The sequence below is a fragment of the Schistocerca serialis genome, chromosome 1 (assembly GCF_023864345.2).
Source record: "Schistocerca serialis cubense isolate TAMUIC-IGC-003099 chromosome 1, iqSchSeri2.2, whole genome shotgun sequence".
Classification (NCBI taxonomy): domain Eukaryota; kingdom Metazoa; phylum Arthropoda; class Insecta; order Orthoptera; family Acrididae; genus Schistocerca; species Schistocerca serialis.
The window spans coordinates 1,105,814,181-1,105,834,491 of NC_064638.1; the positions used below are offsets into that span (position 1 = coordinate 1,105,814,181).

At 42.9% G+C, this 20,311-nt stretch overlaps 1 protein-coding gene across 1 annotated transcript; it reads right to left on the bottom strand.

Moving 5' to 3' along the window:
• Positions 1–9,254: 9,254 nt before the first annotated feature.
• LOC126459183 (spidroin-1-like) lies at positions 9,255–17,572 on the bottom strand. The gene is made up of 2 exons (XM_050095842.1): positions 17,494–17,572; positions 9,255–10,411 (listed from the first exon to the last, which is right to left on the bottom strand). The coding sequence occupies exons 1-2, from the start codon at positions 17,537–17,539 to the stop codon at positions 9,480–9,482; spliced, it is 978 nt and encodes a 325-aa protein (XP_049951799.1). The 5' UTR covers positions 17,540–17,572; the 3' UTR covers positions 9,255–9,479.
• Between the last annotated feature and the right edge of the window lie 2,739 nt (positions 17,573–20,311).

Sequence of the window (20,311 nt, forward strand, 5' to 3'; positions counted from 1 at the left end):
ATTTAATTAGTGTTAACGCTTGGATAGTGGGTAGGAAAGCTCCAGACAGGTAACATCTACCAGGATATACAACCATGGGAGGAGCATGTTTTCGATGCAATAAAGAGGGACGTTTGATGCGTGATTGTTCGACATCCCGAGAGAAAGGAAATAAAAGCTGATGCCAGAAGTGCGCATTGCTGTTTGGGACTTAAGCAAAAAATGAGAACCGAAAGGGCCTCCTTTTTCAGTTGTTTCTCTTGAACCTGAAATAGGCTAGGGATTTATTAGATTTTTTGGAACACTATCCTGAGATTTTGGCAGACAAGCTTGGTGTCATGAATCAAATGGAATATAATATTCAATTGACAGTTAGGTTACCATACTGACTGTCAGCCACGAAGATGAAGGAACTTATAAAGATAATAGATCAGCAACTGGCCAGTGGCATAATCCATCCCTCATTGTCGCCTTATATGTCTCCGATATTTTTCGTTCCAAAATCGTCAATTGGTAGACTACCAGCAGTTGAATCAGAAGGTGATCTCAAACTCAGTCCCACTTCCAGATCTGCACGACTGTTTCTCCCGTTTTTTGGAGACTCAGTATTTCTCAGTTCTTGATCTGAACCAAGCGTAGCATCAAGTACCACTTGCGGAAGAATCCAAGCCCTTGACTGCTTTTTGCAAGGACGGGAATTTATTTCAGTACATTAGAATCCCTTTTAGATTGGGCATGGGAGCCACATTCTTATCCCGACCTTTAGATTCTGTTGTGGGGTTCAAGGTTCAGAAGTATATACAACTATTTAGATGATGTTGTTATGTACAATAAACGTTTGAAGACCACCTGGGCCATGTAGAGCTGGTGGTATGTCGCCTATGTGAGGCATGGTTAACTGTTAAACTGTCAAAGGTTAGCCCGGTAACGAAGATCACCTACGAAGGTCATGTAGCTTCAGCCAATGATGTAATGACAGGCCAAGAGCACGCCAATGTCATCGAACAGTTTTAGGAGCCAAAGAATAAGGAAGAAATTTCAAGATTTATCTACTTGACCAATTTATTTCCGAAATTCATCCAGAACTACACATGGCTAGCAGCTTCTCGCAATCAACTGAGATGAAAGAGAGAGGTTTTAAATGGGGTGAATATCAGCAAGCATCTTTTGATAGTCTTAAAGTGGCGCTAGCCAGCGCTCCAGTGTTAGCCATACATGATTTTAAGATGGAGTTCGTGCTACAAATTGATGCTTCCATTTCAGGAACTGCCGCAATTCTCCTGCAGGAAAGTGAAAGGGAAAGACGACCCATAGCTTACGCATCTAGATATTTGCGTCCTGCAGAGAAGAAGTATTTTTTATAGGGATTTGAGGCACTGGCGGTGTTGTTCGGTTTGTAATATTTTAAATTCTACCTTGAGCATGAGTTCTATCTGAAGAGAGGCAATTAAATATTGCCTTGGATTCTGGCTTGCCCCTGTAAAACTGGAGGTTTAGGAGGTTTATTCAGATGGGCGGTTAGGATTTTGGCATTCCGTTTTCAGGACATCACATAAAGGGTACTGACAATCAAGCAACTGTTGCCCAAAGTAGAATGTTTTCTGAGGAGGACGAGTCCAGGGAACCCAACGAATGTATCCAGGGACATGTTAGCATCGTAACGACATCAGGGGAGATTTCGGCCTTGTTTGGAGATGTAGGGCAGCAGCAGGTTGAAGACTACAGTTACACCAGGTTGAGCAGCAGCTCTGACATGATAGAGAAGTTCTGGGATACTCTCTTGAAAAAGGTACATTTTACTTTTGAACTTAGTGCAATGGGAAAGACATGTTATGTCTCCCCAAGGAATTAGTACCGACTGTGTTCCAACATTTTCCTTGGTCATGGTAGTGTGGCGGTCTTTTAGGTATATATAATACTATTATGAAAATAAAGCAACACCTAACATGGTCAACTCTGAGTGGGAACGCCAGAAGTTAGTGAATTAGTGCCAAGACTGTAATAGACGTTAACACAATCCCAGCACATTTAGAGGAGAACTAGCTTAACCTGGGACGAAGATGTGATGGACTGAATTTTTGTCGATTCTGTTGGTCCCTTACCACCTTATAGGCATGAGAAACACTATTTATTTGTAGTAGTCGATAGCTTGTCTAGGTTTGTGTTGCTGTTGGTGAGCAAGTTGGGGGCTCCTGGAACCGCAATTAAACATATAACTCAGGTATTTGTTGTGTTTGGCCCTTCAAGAGTATTAATGAGCGAAAAAGCGTTGGCGTTTCCCTGAAAGGAATTCAAAAGGTTCTGTTACATTAGTAGGATATCGTGGGATATCCAACATAAGCACAACTCCCTACTACTCTCACTTCTCTTTCGCGGAGTGGGTGAACCAAAATTTAAAGTCCGCTCTTATCATCTCTCATTCACAGTCGCAGACCAAGTGGGATAAATCGACTAGGTGGTCGAATTATGCATTGCATTCATGAGGCTCACAAGACAATTCCTGCTAGCTTGTGTTCACATTCATAATGAATTCCCCTCTCCAACTTACGGGGGATCAATGATTTACTGTCAGAGGATAGTGATCCTGAGACAATAAAATAATTGGGGGTTAACTAAAACATTCAGTTTGCACATAGAACGAAGCCCACTTACTATAATCAAGGGAGGCGGGCTGTCTTGCTAGGGTGGGTAGCATGACGCACTTAAAGAATTTCTGAGTACAAAGTAAATGGGCCCAGAAGGTCACCTCGAAAATGCTACCTAGATTTGTGGGATCTTGTAAACTGGTCAAAGCCCTCTCCCTAGTCAGGATCCTTCTTCTGAAAACTTATTAAGGTCCACACGAGTCGAAGTTGGTATGTGCAAATGTGCAACCAGGATGCTGGGGAACAGTCAGGCCGTTCACCCACTCCACTCCCACCTGTTCAAGCTTAATGTGGCAGGGTGGGGGGGGGGGGGAGGAGAATATTTGTGCCGTATGGGATACCTTTTCTTTTCGCACTCTATTGATTCATGCCTCAGGTTGGCAGCAGCGCTGGTCGTAGCAGTGGAGCGAATGGCTCCACCACTACAGGGAATGTCGCATGTTGCGATGTACGATTTAAGAGCAGCCGCGCTGTGAGTGACATCAGTCAGTTACGGACAAACAGTGAGCTGCGAGCAAGGGCAGTGTCTTCGGGGCTGGTAGCAGGATTTGGCAGCATCTACGCTTCAGACACTGATCTGTGCTGTTCCGATGTGCCAGTTGGTGTTTGGTCAGTGAATATCGCCTGATGGGAAAACCGTTCTGCTGTGACAGTTGGACCTTCCTGAGGTTCTCAATCTGAAGGAACGCCACGTCAGCTGTGGTGGCGGTTTCGCTACCTGTCACTCAGTTCCGATCTTTGATCATAGGAGCAGGCTGTGGATTATGGTCTGTTGGTCCCTGTATGACTGCTTCATGGCGAAAGCTTGCTTAATTATGGTTGAAATGACGGTAAATAATTTTTTTATTACTCTTATTTTGTTACATGATGTGGCCATCTCAGTGGTCGACGATCTGGTCACACAGAAACTTGTCAGTAGCACAGTAGCGTCACTGAACTATTAGGTCGGCTGCTGACTGAATTCCTGCCACTAGTTTGTTATAAGCATGGCGGTATTAGTGAGGATCCCAGCTGAAGTCGGGCTGTGTGGGCTCAGTTCAAAAGACAAAGCCATTTGCAATTTACGTAATTTTTATGATGGGGTACTTAAACTTTATTTATTGTGCCTTATTGTACCTAGCGAGGAGAAGTAGTCCCTTAATCTCAAGGTGGTCTGTTGTGTGTATTTGTAGATTGTAAAAATTTTGATGGCTCATCAGTATTTTGTGTGTTGCAGAAACGAGGAGCAGTTGCTTTCAGTAAGTTGTGACAATAGATTTGATAGATCGTTGATACGTAGTTCGTGCCATCGACTATTCTATTAAGATCTGCTGCCAGATGCCCTTTTTTGTTACAACGGGAATTATGATGGTCAGTTGCTGTCTAACTCTTTGGATTGAATCATTTTATTTAATTTTGTCAATAATTTCTTACTTTAAGTGGTAACAATACAACTGTTGTGCAGTTGCATTCATTACACCGTTAATCAGATCCTACTAACAGGTCGTTTTCTGAAGTTCTGATAGTGAGTCATGGTGGCGGTTGCTATTGTAATGGTCATTTTATTTAAATTCTGTCAACATTTGAAATGTAATGATAAATTTTGTTGGAAGGTTACTTAATAGTGATGCCGTTAAATTGCTGTTTTGAGCTTTTGTTTAGTAAATTCCGCCTCCAGTATTCTTTGGAAAATTCACGTTAATGAATGTTACGGATATGAGATGTTCTTATCTGGTATAGTTTACATTTGTGAAGTTTTCTGCTTGTTTGAACAAATTTGAATAACCTTGTTCTGGTACAGTACCTTGCCTCTGAATACCAGAACACCACCGCTTTCAGGTCCATTACTTTTCTTGTTGTACGTCAGTAATATTTCATCTCACTTGTAACTATCACGTATGTGCCGATGACATCCACTTGTACCAAAGAACATCGTTACTGCAGTATTAGAAAGGAATGACGATCTTTGTTGAGTATCACATCGGATACAAAACCCGGCTGTGAAACTACACCATAAGAAGTCTCAGACAATCCTTTATCGTCGGAAATGTCGTGAAACAGTCCCTCCAATAACTTAATGGCACTCAATTACCGTTTCGAAAAACAGCAACTGTCCTTGGCATACTGTTGGATGAGCATCTAAATTAGGAAGAAAAAACTATCTCAGTTACCATCTGAATAGCTGAGTGGTTAGCACGGGTGACTGCCATGGGGGATCCCATGTTCGATTCCAGGTACTGCCAGGGATTTATCCTTAGTGGGCGGACTGGTACACATTGTACTCAGACTCGCAAGTCTAACTGACGAACTACTAGACTACATGCGCTAAATCTCTTTCCTGCCTACATGCAGTCTATAACTAAGAGAATTATATCCAGCTTAAACAAAAATTATTCTTTCCTGCTTGCCATATCTTTATTATCATGCTTCACTTCTCTAGTACAACACAGCGCGAACAGTCAAAACTCCAGATGGTTGAGCTAATGCTGAATGTTTAAGTTAGATTTATGTGCAACTTTCGGTTCAACAGAGCACAAACAGTGAAAACTACAGAAGACTAGAGCTAGAGATAAATGCTTACATAAGATTTGTGCGCAACATTTGATTCTACATAGCACAAAGAACTGAAACTCCAGAAGACTCGAGCGAGCGATGAATCTTTATTTAAGATTTCTGCGCAATATTTGGTTCCACATGGTACAAACAGTGAAAAGAACAGGGCCAGACAGGAGGCGAGCTTTTCACACACTTCATCGGTTTGTTAGTCACTTGCACCTCCAATACCTCTCCTCACGTATCGAATACCTTTCTTCGTACCATAACTTGCAATACCAGGTCGGATACGGCCAGTAACTTCGCTGGACCATTGTATAATACTAAGTCTTTTTATATTTCCTTCTCCATTTCAATCATACAAATGTGGAACAAATTACCCTGTAACCTGAATTCAAGAGGAAATTAAAGCTTTATGTTTCGTCATCGACATATAACAACTGATGCTTTTTGTTCAAGAAAGAACCGTTATCTCTGTTACATTAGAAAGTACTTACATTTTTTCATCCCTTTCTGTTTCTGTTTCCTTCTTCTCAACTAGTCTCCTGATTTTATTCTACAGTTTCTTGCTCTCCACATTGCTAAATTCTGTCCTGTTGGTGTGCATTTATGCTATGTGTCGCTATTCGCTTTCTACAGAAAAGTAATGAGGAAATTGCTCTACTCCTTTTGTACATTTGTAACATTACATCTTCACCACATTTATACATTTACAGCTTTGCAGTTTAATCATTTTCATACCGTTACACTTTTACCACCTTCATAGTTTTTACCTTTAGCACTTTTATACATTTACACCTTTAGCATCTGTATATTTTTCCGTCATTACCAACTTTATACCTTTACACTGTGAGCATCTTCAAAGCATTACACTTTTATCATTTAATAGCTTTGCACTTTTACGAGTTTTTACCTTTACATTTTTACCATCTTTATAGTTTTAAAGCTTTACCAAATTCATTCTTAAAATTTCATATAGTCATTACTATACATATTGACATTGTTACATTTATTATTATAATTATTATTATCAACGATAATAGCATCAATATAAGTATATATTGCTCAGGTACTATACAAATTTAGTATATACTCTCTGAAGAAGTCGGGTTAGATAACAGAGGACCTGAAGACCCTAATATTGCCAGGTGAAACAATGGAATTCGTAGTGAAGCTGATCCCGTTATACTATGAGTAACCCATCTTATTTCTTTGTAGTCTTTCAGCATCAACTGCTCGTTTGCGATACACGACTCAGGATACAGCTGCTGGCCTGGTGAAAGTTATTCTTGCACATTCTGATCTCAACGCTTCCTTTGGTGTCAAGTAGATGTGAGGGACAAAATTTTCATTTCATGATACGTAATCATATGTTTGTTTATGAGACTGTGTTCGGCAACATCAGACATGTCAGTGTCGCGTTCTTCAAGGTGGCGTTGGTTCGCTGTGCATTATTCTGATGCAGGACGTCTAGACTCACCAAAGTAAATGCGATCGCAAACACAGGGAATTTTATAAATTCCAGGCACATTGATACATAGATTAATTTTCTTTGTTATGGTAAAATTGTTTGATTCCATTGTCTCCCCAGGATTCTGCCTTTTTCATTCAAGATCCATACTTACTGTTCTTACCACACTGTTGTCTTGAACTCATCACTTCACGACTTGCTGAACACTCGTTGCAATTCAGACAACTGCATCTGTGATCTCTTGGTATGATTTCCCCATATTCGAGCTATTTCGAAGTCAGATAAGTTGCGCTTGCACTTCCTCTGAACAAGGTGTTCTTGGTGTAACACTTTCCATTTCTGTCAGTATGTTTATAGCTGAAGAATGATTGGTTCTTTTCTTTAACTGTATTCATAACCTGTCGAACTGTTCAGCACTAGAAATTACACATTAAATACACTGACGAATAAAAATCACAACACCAAGAAGGAGTTGTGCAACATAAACGAAAGTTTTCAGGAGTGTTTCTACTTCTGAAAGATGATGTCTATTCAGATTTCGCGCCAGTCACATAATAGTGGCGCTAGTTGCGCCACTGTGACGATGCAAACCAAGTTTGCATTAAATACACGTTGTAGCGTTAGTTAACTTTGAGATTGGACGTGGTGAGTTCACATTATTCAAGAATGCCTTTATGGCTACAAAGATGCCATTATCATCCCACTGAGTTTGAACGAGATCATGTAATAGGGCTATGAGGAGTTGGATGTTCACTCTGCGATACTGCAGAAAAATTTGGCAGGATTTTAGCCACTGGACATGATGCTGGCAGTGGTGGTCTCGGGAATGTACTTTAACAAGAAGACTGGACTCCAAATGGCCACAAGGTACTAGTGAGAGGGAAGACAATCGCGTTCAGCGTATGGCACTCATGCATTGTACTGCATCTGCAGCAAAAATTTCAGCAACAGTTGGAAATACAATGACATAACAACCCGTTACAAAACGGTTACTTCAACGATGCCACGAGCCATACGCCCTGTAGCGAGCATTCCTCTGACGCCAAACGCCGGGCGGTGTGGCGCTTCAGTCTGGAACAGCGCGATAGCTACGGTCGCAGGTTCGAATCCTGCCTCGGGCATGGATGTGTGTGATGTCCTTAGGTTAGTTAGGTTTAAGTAGTTCTATGTTCTAGGGGACTGATGACCTCAGATGTTAAGACCCATAGTGCTCAGAGACATTTGAACCATCTGACGCCAAACCATCTCCATTTGTGACTTCAGCGGTGTCAATCTAGAGCCCATTGGGAGGCATGATGAAGGTCTCTTGCGTTTTGTGATGAAAGCTGGTACAGCCTCGATGACAGTGGTGGCTGTTTCTTGGTTAGGAGGCCAGCTAAGGGCCTGAAACCAACTTGTCTGCATGCTAGAAACATTGTACCTACTCCTGGAGCTATGATCTGGAGTACGATTTCCTACAACAGCTTGAGTACTCTCGTGGTTATCCCATGCATCCTTATTGCAAATTTGTACGTCAGTCTGGTGTTTCAACCTGTTGTGCTGCCTTTCTTGAACATCATTCCAGAGGGTGTTTTTGAACAGGATAGCGCTTGCCCACACGTGACTGTTGTAACCTTACACGCTTTACAGAGTATCGACATGTTGGCTTGACCTGCTCAATCACCAGGTCTGTCTCCAGTCGAGCACACATCAACATCTTCGGAATGGAACACCAGCATCATCTATAAACAGGATTAACTGTCTCTGTATTGACTGAGAAAGCGAAATGGACATGGAACTACATCCCACAAACTGACATCCGATACCTACACAACAAAATGACTCACTTTTGCAAGCTTGCATTCAACATTCTGGCGGTGACACCTGTTATTAATGTACCAACATTTTGTATTTACAATGGCTTATCTCCCACTTACATTAAACTGTCAACTTGCAATGTTACTCATTTAAGTATGTTACCTAGGAAAACATATCCTCGAAATTTCATTACTCTACATTAATTATTTTTTGGTGTTTAGATTTTCTTGTTCTGTCAGTGTATTAGGGGTGGGGTGAGTTACATTCATGGTGTGTCGACTTTGTGAATACGTATTGCACTGTGAACTGATGATTAATTGTGAAAAGTCTGTGTTGTGCTAGGTATACTGATTGCAAGCTGAGATGTCTGAAGCTGAAACGAGTGGCTATCATGACAGACCAAATATCATTCACTCTTGAGGAATGAGTTGCTAGACTTAAGTGATATGGCTGTGAGAAAGATTCTAATCCATGCATGTGAACAATGCAGCCAAGAATATTAACTTTTAAGAACATAAGTCAAATTCCACCAACAGTGTGTTACTTTAAATAGTAGAGTAGCAGGCATTACCTCAATATGCAAATGTTGCCTAGTTCCTGTACCTTACAGCATTCCTTGAACACCACACCACTATAGTGACAGAAGAAGAAGAAGCTCACCATAAATTAAATGTATGTGACTTATATGGCACTTGGTAATCACCTACCTGTTCAATGCAGAGGGAGGAGTATAAATCTTGCATATGAAATGGCAGTTAAATTGTTGCTGTTCACTTAACAGTGTCAGGTGCTGAGACATATAGGAGTCAGTGAAATAAGGAAGACAGATGTAGCAGTGCACTCTCTTTTATTTCATGTAATTTTGCCTCCCACAGTTAGGAGCCAGTGAAGGAACAGGACGCCAGCCACCACCAGTCGAGTCTCACGATGGCAGCTTGTATCTGTGCCTGAGCCAGACTGGAGGTGGCGCCACCCACACTGCAGTATCCACCACCCAGCATGGCATCCAGTGACTGGATCTGTGCCTAGGTGATGGAGTCGGCTAGCCCAAAACCTTAGGGGGCATGTCGCTTCCAGATGCCGTGGTAGCCACCACCCAGCCCAGCGGCCTGCGCTTGTGCTTGTGCCTGGCTGAGTGCAGCTCCGCCCCCACCGTAGTATCCACCCCCGAGCCCGGCAGCCTGAGCCTGGGCCTGTGCCTGGGCAGCAGACTCACCCAACCCCAAGCCATAGAGGGCGTGTCTCTTCCAGATGCCATGGTAGCCACCACCCAACCCAGCAGCCTGCGCCTGTGCCTGTGCCTGGCTCAGTGCAGCTCCACCCCCACCGTAGTATCCACCCTCAAGCCCAACGGCCTGAGCCTGGGCCTGTGCCTGGGCAGCAGACTCACCCAACCCCAAGCCGTAGAGGGCGTGTCTCTTCCAGATGCCGTGGTAGCCACCGCCCAGCCCAGCAGCCTGCGCCTGTGCCTGTGCCTGGCTCAGTGCAGCTCCACCCCCACCGTAGTATCCACCCCCGAGCCCAGCGGCCTGTGCCTGGGCCTGTGCCTGGGCAGCAGACTCACCCAACCCCAAGCCATAGAGGGCGTGTCTCTTCCAGATGCCATGGTAGCCACCACCCAACCCAGCAGCCTGCGCCTGTGCCTGTGCCTGGCTCAGTGCAGCTCCACCCCCACCGTAGTATCCACCCCCGAGCCCAGCGGCCTGTGCCTGGGCCTGTGCCTGGGCAGCAGACTCACCCAACCCCAAGCCGTAGAGGGCGTGTCGCTTCCAGATGCCGTGGTAGCCGCCGCCCAGCCCAGCAGCCTGCGCCTGTGCCTGTGCCTGGCTCAGTGCAGCTCCACCCCCACCATAGTATCCACCCCCGAGCCCAGCGGCCTGTGCCTGGGCCTGCGCCTGCGCGGCAGAATCAGTCAGCCCCAAGCCGTAGAGGGCGTGTCGCTTTGAAATGCTGACACCCTCATGATCTGCTTTATCCAGTGCTCCAGCTGTAAATAGAGATTTACATATTACACATTTGATTGGTCTTTCTCTTTACATCTATAACTTTTTGTACATTAATCATGTTTGAGTTGCACTAATAGATGCAAATAAATATGTACCAGGTGATCACAAAGTCAGCATAAATTTGAAAACTTAATAAACCACGGAATAATGTAGATAGAGAGGTAAAAATTGACAAACATGCTTGGAATGACAAGGGGTTTTATTAGAACCAAAAAAAGTTCACAGAATGTCCGACAGATGGCGCTGGACAGCAAAACGTCAGTGGTTCAAATGGTTCAAATGCTCTGAGCAATATGGGACTTAACAACTGTGGCCATTAGTCCCCTAGAACTTAGAACTACTTAAACCTAACTAACCTAACGACATCAGACACAGCCATGCCCGAGTCAGGATTCTAACCTGCGACCGTAGCGGTCACGCGGCTCCAGACTGAAGCGCCTAGAACCGCACGGCCACACCGGCCGGCCAAAACGCCAGTGACTGCGCATGACAAGTGTGTATAAAAGGAGCTGTAATGAGAGAGAGAATCAGATACGCGAGCAGTCACAGCATGTTGACGTTACTTGAAAAGGCGCTTTTAGTGAAGCTGTATTATCAGAATGGGGAATGTGCTAGTTCGGCGTTACGATCCTGTCTCCATAGGAAGGGGATTCGAACGGGTAAAGGTCCGTTGTGGCGAGAATGATTTCGAAGTTCGAAGCCACGGGTTGTTTACACGATAGATCCTGTAGTGGCCGACCGAGCACAAGACGTAATGCTGCTGAGACAGGTCAGGAAGAAATGGAGACTGTAGTGGGTTCGTCTATGCACGGGGGAGTCAGCGCTCGTGCAGCTGCACCGGCATTCCATACACTACTGTTTGGTTGGCACTGAAGCGTACCCTCCGATGCTATCCGTACAAAACGCATCGGCATCATGAACTGTTACCTGGCGAGTCAGTGAAGCGGAGGGCATTTGCGGTGTGGGCGTTTCAAAAGATGGCGGAAGATGACAATTGGTTGAATAACGTGTTGTGGACCGACGAAGCTCATTTCAGGCTCCGAGGGTCTGTCAACGCCCACAACTGCAGAATTTGGGCTACCGAAAATCCTAGAACTGTCGTGGAAACTCCATTGCACGACGAGAAAGTCGCAGTATGGGTTGGATTTACCACATCTACCGTTATCAGGCCTTTTTTCTTCGAGGAAATACGTGACTCTGGTTTTGTAACTGCTACCGTGACGGGTGAGAGATACACCTATATGTTACAGAATCGCATCATCTCCAGCCTGGCTGATAAACACCTGCTGGAACGTACGATGTTTATGTAGGATGGCGCTCCACCCCATATTGCTAGACGCGTGAAAGATCTCTTGCGCACGTTGTTTGGTGATGATCGTGTGCTCAGCCGCCACTTTCGTCATGCTTGGCCTCCCAGGTCCCCAGACCTCAGTCCGTGCGATTATTGGCTTTGGGGTTACCCGAAGTCACAAGTGTACCGTGATCGACCAACATCTCTAGGGATGGTTAAAGACAAAATCCGACGCCAATACCTCACCATAGCTCCGGACATGCTTTGCAATGCTGTTCACAACATTATTCCTCGACTACAGCTATTCTTGAGGAATGCTGGTGGACATATTGAGCATTTCCTGTAAAGAACATCATCTTTGCTTTGTCTTACTTTGTTATGCTAATTATTGCTATTCTGATCGCCTTTTTTTGAAACTTTTGTATTTTTTTGGTTCTAATAGAACCCCATGTCATTCCAAGCATGTGTGTCAATTTGTACCTCTCTATCTACATTATTCCATGATTTATTCACTTTTCAAATTATACTGACTTTTTGATCACCCGGTATTCATTAGCTATTTATTTTCTTGTGAGACTTTTCGATTTTGCTTGTCTTCAGATTAATAAGCATAAATTGTAGAAATTAAATACTTCTTTTACCTGCATTGCCAAGCTATATTTATAATGGACACTGCGTTTAATCTGTATGAAAGTGCTGCAGCCCTTAATTTCGCCTTACATTATTAAGCACATGCTATGTAAAAAAAAAAAAAAAAAAGCACTTTAACAGTGCTTTACTACAAGTGGTCCTGTTGGAGATGTTACACTGGTGTCTGCAGGGAAAACACTTCTGGTTAAGGAGTCGTTGAAGATAAATGTTATAGAGCGCAGTAGTGGGTGAAAATAAGCTCCATCGTTGGAACTGTAATGTCATCGTGTCCAGTAGATAGATGCTGATCCGATACACATGATCGCTTTCCTGCCGGTGCTGCAAGTAACATGTTTCAAGTAGAGTTTTTCATGGCTACAGTCATTTACCCCCGTGAAGTATTCAATGAATCTCTGTTTCGTTTGTGGTTAAATTGTGTTTGTAGGTAATGTGAAGTTCAGTTCTTCGACTGGGACAGTCGGATCAGCTGCAGCTTTTACTTTGTCTATATCAAGACCATGCACGTTTTCTCCATAGGACAGTCGGACTATTTCTATTGTCAGATAATGTATGGGACATGCCTGAATTTTGTATTTCTCACAACCTGACTGACTGTTCGGTTTTCAGGGCTCACTTCAGTTCGAATGCCTGATGGGCAGCGTCCGTGAAGTTCATGAGCTATTTTAGTTTTTTAGTTAGCCAAGGTGCAGGTTGCCTTCTTATTTTTCAGGTAGAAATATTTAAGAAAATCTTGTAACAAAGTATTACAGATGGACAGTGATGGACTTGTATTTATATCACATTTGCATATTAACGTAGGCGAACACAGAGATCATTGGCTTCGAAGTAAAATTCCCCTGCTTGGTTATAGGTAAGAAGTTATATTCGTAAACGATGATTTGTGTCTTCCCGAGTTTTAAGCTGGATGACCTGTGCCCGTCTGTCTGGCGCAATATTTGGTTGACATGCCTCACTAACATTATCAGGTGTTCCTGACGTATGGACGTACAGTGCACAAGGAGCACGTGGTGATTATTGGGGAGCTATGTCGACGACACGATAATCAGGCTGAAAACGCGACCGGACTCTAATAGTCATCATCAACGCTAGAAGGACAGGAGAAATTGTAACTTTGTAAATATGAGCATTAGTTACGGGCCGAGCGTTTTAAATTAAAACACAGGCCTTGGTGATAATGAACTGCAACACTACTTAAATATTACGTTGGTACGTAAGTTCGTAATGTTTTTACGTAAGACAGATATACATAAGAGAGACGTTAGTCATCAGTAACATATTACCCTTCATTTCCAACGCTGGGATAAATTTTAGATTCCGCGACTGCAGAAATCACGTGGTTTTGGGGCAAAGAACTTGGCGAACCATGTTCGTAGAGCATTCCTATCCGCAAAGAAAGTTCTTGAAGGCTGTTCGACAAAGAGCGCAAAAAGTGAAAATTTGAGGGCCCATGATCAGGTGAATAAGGCGGATGCGGAATGACTTCCCAACCTAAGTCCTGTATAGTGATTTTTGTCGGTTCGGTAGAATGCGGGTGGGCGTTATCGTGGAGTAGCACCACTTCATGCAGCTTTTCTGATCGTTGTTCTCGGACTGCGTCTGAAAGACGTCTCAGCTGTTGACAGTAATGTCAGAATCTATATCTACATCTACATGGTTACTCTGCAATTCACACTTAAGTGCCAGGCAGAGGGCTCATCGAACCATTTTCATGCTACTTCTCTACCATTCCTCTCTCGAATGGCACGTGGGATAAAGGAACACCTAAATCTTTCCGTTCGAGCTTTTATTTCTCTTATTTTATTATGATGATCATTTCTCCCTACGTGGGTTGGTGTCAACAAAATGTTATCGCATTCTGAAGAGAAAGTTGGCGACTGAAATTTCGTAAATAGATCTCACCGCCTTTGTTTCAGTGACTGCCACCCCACCTCGCGTGTCATATCAGTGACACTGTCACTCCTATTGCCCGATAACACGAAACGAGCTGCCCTTCTTTGCACTTTTTCGATGTCTTCCGTCAATCCTACCTGGTAAGGATACCATACCGCGCAGCAATATCCCACCAGAGTACGGATAATTGTAATGTAGGCTATCTCTTTAGTGGGTTTGTCGCATCTTCTAAGTGTTCTGCCAACAAAGCGCAGTCTTTCTTTCGACTTCCCCACAATATTATCTATGTGTTCTTTCCAATTTAAGTTGCTCGTAATTGTAATTGAATTGACAGCCCTTAGATTTGTGCGATTTATCGTATACCCAAAATTTATCGGATTTCTTTTAGTACCCATGTGGATGACCTCGCACTTTTCTTTGTTTAGTGCCAATTGCCACTTTTCGCACCATACAGAAATTCTCTGTAGATCATTTTGTAATTGGCATTGATCGTCTGATAATTTTACTAGGCGGTAAATTACAGTGTCATCAGCAATCTAAGGGGGCTGCTCAGATTGTCACCTAGATCATTTATGTAAATCAGGAACAGCAGAGGGCCTATGATACTACCTTGCGGAACGCCAGATATCACTTCTGTTCTACTCGATGATTTACCGTCTATCACTACGAACTGTGAAATCTCTGAGAGGAAATCACGAATCCAGACACACAAGTGAGACGATGCTCCATATGCACGCAATTTGATTAATAGTCGCTTGTGTGGCACGGTATCAAAACCCTTCTGGAAATCTAGGAATATGGAATCGATATGAGATCCCTTGTCAGCAGCACTCATTGCTTCACGGGAATAAAGAAATAGCTGTGTTGCAAAAGAACGATATTTTCTGAATCCGTGTTGGTTATGTATCAATAAGTCATTTTCTTCAAGGTTATTCATAATGTTCGAGTACAGTATATGCTCCAAAATCCTACTGCAAATTGAGGTCAGTGATATGGGTCTGTAATTCAATGGTTTACTCCTATTTCCTTTCTTGAATATTAGTGTGATCTGTGCTACTCTCCAGGCTCTCGTCAAGTGAGCGGTTGTATATGATTGCTAACAAAGGCACTATTGTGTCTGCATACTCTGGAAGGAACCTGACTGGTATACCATCTGGACCGAAAGACTTGCCTTTCTTAAGTGATTTGAGCTTTTTCGCAACACCTACGGTATCTACTTTTATGTCACTCATGCTAACAGCTGTTCTGGTTTAGAATTCTGGAATATTTACGTCGTCTTCTTTTTTGAAGGAATTACGGAAAACTGTATTTAGTAACTCCGCTTTAGTGGCACCATCATCGATAACATTTCCATCGCTATTGCGCAGTGACGGTATTGACTGTTTTTGCCACTGGTGTACTTTACATACGACCAGAATCTCTCTGGGTTTTCTACCATATTTTGAGACAATGTTTGATTGTGGAAACTATTAAATGGATCTCGCATTGACGTCTTCATTAATTTTCGAGCTTCCGTGAAACTAAGCCAGTCTTGGGGATTTTGCGTTCCTCTGAATTTGGCATGCTTTTTTCGTTGCTTCTGCAACAGTGTTCTGACGTGCTTCGTGTACCATGGTTTATCAGTCCCGTTTCTTATTAACTTATGTTGTATGAATCTGTCTATTGCTGTCGATACTGTATCTTTGAATTTGAGCCATATCTGGTCTACACTTACATAATTAGCTTGGAAGGAATGGGGACTCTCACTTGGGAAGGCATCAAGTGAATTTTTATCTGCTGATTTAAATAGATATATTTCGCGTTTATTTTTAGTGGTTTTGGTTGAAATGGTTTTGAGCCTCGCTACAATGACCTTGTGTCACTAATCCCTGTATCCGTCATTATTCTCTCTGTTAGATCAGGATTATTTGTGGCTAAGAGGTCAAGTGTGTTTTCGCAACCATTTACAATTCGTGTGGGCTCATGAACTAATTGTTCAAAGTAATTCTCAGAGAAAGCATTTAGTACAATTTCGGAAGATCTTTTTTGTCTACCACCGACTTTGAACATGTACTTTCGCCAACAAATCGAGGGTAGATTGAAGTCTCCACCAATTATAACTCTATGAGTGGGGTACTTATTTGTAATGAGATACAAGTTTTCTTTCATATTAGTCGGGGGGTCGGTAGAAGGAGCCAATTACTACTTTGGTACGGGTGTTGAGTATAACCTCTACCCACAGTAATTCTCAGGAACTATCGATTTCAACTTCACTACAAGATAAACTACTACCAACAAACACACCACCACCTACTTTATTTAATCTATCCTTTCTGAACACGGTTTGCGCTTCTGTAAAAATTGCGGCAGAATTTATCTCCGGCTTTAGCCAGCTTTCTGTTCCTACAACGATTTCAGCTTCAGTGCTTTATTTTATATCAGGGCTTGAAGCTCTGGTACTTTCCCAACACAGCTACGACAATTTACAACTACAATACCGACTGTTGCTTGGTCGATTCTCGTCGTTTCTTTGCCCTGTACCTTTTGAGACTGGAGCCCTTTTTGATCTTTCCCGAGACTGCCTAACCTAAAAAACCGCCCGGTTCACGCCACACAGCCCCTGCTACCCGTGTAGCCGCCTCCTGTGTGTAGTGGACACCTGACCTATTTAGCGGAACCCGAAACCCTACCAGAATTACTTCCGAGAAGTAATTCGTAGTACACCACATCGTCGCTGTTCCACCAGATGCATAACGTTATCTTTTATGGATGCGCGCAGCTCTTTGTACGAGGATTTGCTGGTTTTTTTGCGCTCAACCTCTATTTTAGCGACGTCTGCACGAATTAAACGTGGGACTAAGCCGATAAGCCTGCAGTATTGCTCCAATATAGCGTAAGAAAATAAATAAAAAAATGGAATTGCACACTTTGGCTGAATCTGGCTTTAAAGAGGATTAAGTTAGTAACGAATAAAGAATCATCTTAAAAATATTTATTATTTTCTTTCTCCGGTTTATGATTCTAGTATTTTTGATTCCAATTTCACATCAAGCGTTAGTATACGCTACAAACTGCCAATAATGTTGATGCTTGTATATCTACTAAAGGTTCTGACAACTTCGTTGCAAGTGCATTAATATTAATGAACGCTTCCGAATGTATTATGACGTATACCTCTAAAATTTCAATACTGATCAGATATCTGCTTGAAGGTCCCGTATGAGTAGATGTAATGATCGTCTGGCAGCTTACCATGCACGGCGGCGACGGTGGCCAGGAGCAGCACGATGGATCTCATGGCTGCGGCTGTGGATGTGGTGGCCGAAGCGAACGCTGCTGGCCCTTATATTGGGGGCTCACGAGGAAGCTTAACGAGGAAATCGGCGCGCGCTCCTCCATAATCACTTGTCTGGAGATAAGGTGGGATGGCCCTACTGGGTGCTTTCCCGTTCGTCGTCTGCATCGTGAGCTTCTAATGTAAGGGCAAGCAGCGCTCGTTTCGGCCATTATACCTACAGCCCACCTCTGTTCTCATGGTCGACACCGGTGGATGCACTATTAGTCGTGCTAGGCATATGCGCGATAGATAATACTGTATATGCTTGACATTACTCCACCCTGGGCGCCGTCTAGACTGATATGAAAAGAGAAGTAACGAACTTCAGAATGCTACCATCGCTTTACTAGAGTGTTTATTGAGATGTACGAGTATCAGCAAACTATGTTGTCATCTTCGGATCTTATGCACTACGCTTCATTGAATCTCGTCCCGCGACTGCTACGGTCTCATGTTCGAATCCTGCCTCGGGCATGGATGTGTGTGATGTCCTTAGGTTAGTTAGGTTTAAGTAGTTCTAAGTTCTAGGGGACTGATGACCTCAGTTGTTAAGTCCCACAGTGCTCAGAGCCAATTGAACCATTTTAATCTCGTCCATGTTTACAATAAGTTAGTATGTGACACAAGTTATTGTACACATGGGCAAAATTCTTTGAAGCGTAGTGCATAAGACCAGAATAGATGGCAACGTTCTTTGCCGAAACAGGTTATTTCAATAAATACTCTACTAAGGCCATCGTGCCATTTTGAAGTTTGTTACTGGCTTCGCGAAGAGAATCTTCTCAATGTGAGCAAAATTACGGGTTAGCAAATGGTAACCAAACTAGAGCTAAAATTATGGAAAGCACATGAGTGGCAAAGAAATTGAGACAGTATTACAGTAATTCATCACAGCAGTTCAGAGTGTGTATGGCATACTTCCACCCACAAAAATGCCTTATTTTTTGTCAGGAGTCTTCTCACTGGTTTGAACTTCTTCATCTCAGAGTACCGCTTACACCCTACGTGCTCAATTATTTGTCGAATGTACTCCAATCTCTGCCTTATTCTACAGTGTTTACCCTCTACAAAGAGATTCTGGTCATCTGCTGAGTACACGACAGAATCAATACCCCCACTGTGCGATACCCATGATAATATTACCGTTCACAGCGCCACTAAAGCTTAGTTATCAAGTTATCAAACACAGTTTTCCTGAATTCCAACACCAAAGAGGACGAAGTAAATATTCCAGACTTTGGATCGATAACTATTGCCAATGTGAGTAACATAAAAAATGGTGCAAATGGCTATGAGCACTATGGGACTTAACTTCTGTGGTCATCAGTCCCCTAGAACTCAGAACTACTTAAACCTAACTAACCTAAGGACATCACTCACATCCATGCCCGAGGCAGGATTCGAAGCTGCGACCGTAGCAGTCGCGCGGTTCCGGACTGAGTAACATAGAAATAGATATCCTTGGTGTAGCGGGGTAGCTTAAACACTTAGAAAGAGCAACTCTTCTGGTCCAAATAACATACCAGTTAGGTTCCTTTGAGATTATGCTAATAACAGTAACCCATACGTAGCAATCGTAGATAACCGCTCCCTAGACGAAAGATTCGTACCAAAAGACTGCACAAGTCAAACCAATACTCAAGTAGAAATGGGAGTAATCCGACGAACTATAGACCCTATCACTGACATTGATTTGCATTAGTATTTCGGAATATATACTGAGTTCGAACATTATGAATTACCTCTAAGGCAACAATCTACGGAAAATATAATTCTTCTGAAACACAACTGGCTCTTTATACGCACATCGTAAAGATTACTATCGACAGGGAATCTTAAAGTAATACCATGTTTCTAGATTTATAGAAGGCTTTTACACCGTTCGTCACAAATAACTTCTAATTAAATTGGGTCTCTATGGCGTATCTCTACAGTTGTGGGACTGGTTTCGAGATTTCCTGTCATAAAGGTCACAGTTCGTAGCAACTGGTGGAAAGTCAACGAGTAAAACACAAGCGATATCCAGCGTTCCCCAAGGAACTGTAATAGGACATCTGCTGTTACCAATGTATAAAACCATTTATAAGACCATCTCAGCAGGTCTTTTAGAATTCTTCCACATAATGCTACCATTTACCGTCTCATAAAGTCATCAGAAGGTCAAAATTAGTTGCAAAATGATTTAGACTACCCATTTTATATCGTTTACTGATGATTCTGTCATTTACCGTCTCGAAAAGTCATCAGAAGATCAAAACCAAATGCAAAATGATTTAGACAAGATATCTTGCTAAAGAGCGAAAAGTGTGAGTCACCCACATGAGTACTAAAAGGAATCCGTTAAATTTCTGTTACACTATGAATCACATAAATTTATAGGGTGTCAACTGAAATAAATACCTAGGAATTACAACTACGAACAACTTACACTGGAACGATCACATATGTAATGTTGCGGGAAAGGCAAATCAAAGACTCCGTTTTATGGGCAGAACACTTACAAGACGCAACACGTCTATTAAAGAGACTGTCGAAACCACGCTTGTCGCCACGTGGGGTAGCCGCGCGTTATCAGGCGCCTATCCACGGTGCTCACGACACCCTCCGTCGGAGGTTCGAGTCCTTCTTCGGGCATGGGTGTGTGTGTCGTCCTTAGCGTAAGTTAGTTTAAGTTATTTTATGTAGTGTGTAAGCTTTGGGACCGGTGACCTCAGCATTTTAGTCCCATAAGCC

Bases quoted from the DNA above. Each gene is read 5' to 3' on its own strand.
- LOC126459183 (XM_050095842.1), bottom strand. From the start codon at position 17,539: ATGAGATCCATCGTGCTGCTCCTGGCCACCGTCGCCGCCGTGCATG. The intron at 10,412-17,493 runs GTAAGCTGCCAG...CTCTATTTACAG, and splicing joins CACCGTCGCCGCCGTGCATG to CTGGAGCACTGGATAAAGCA.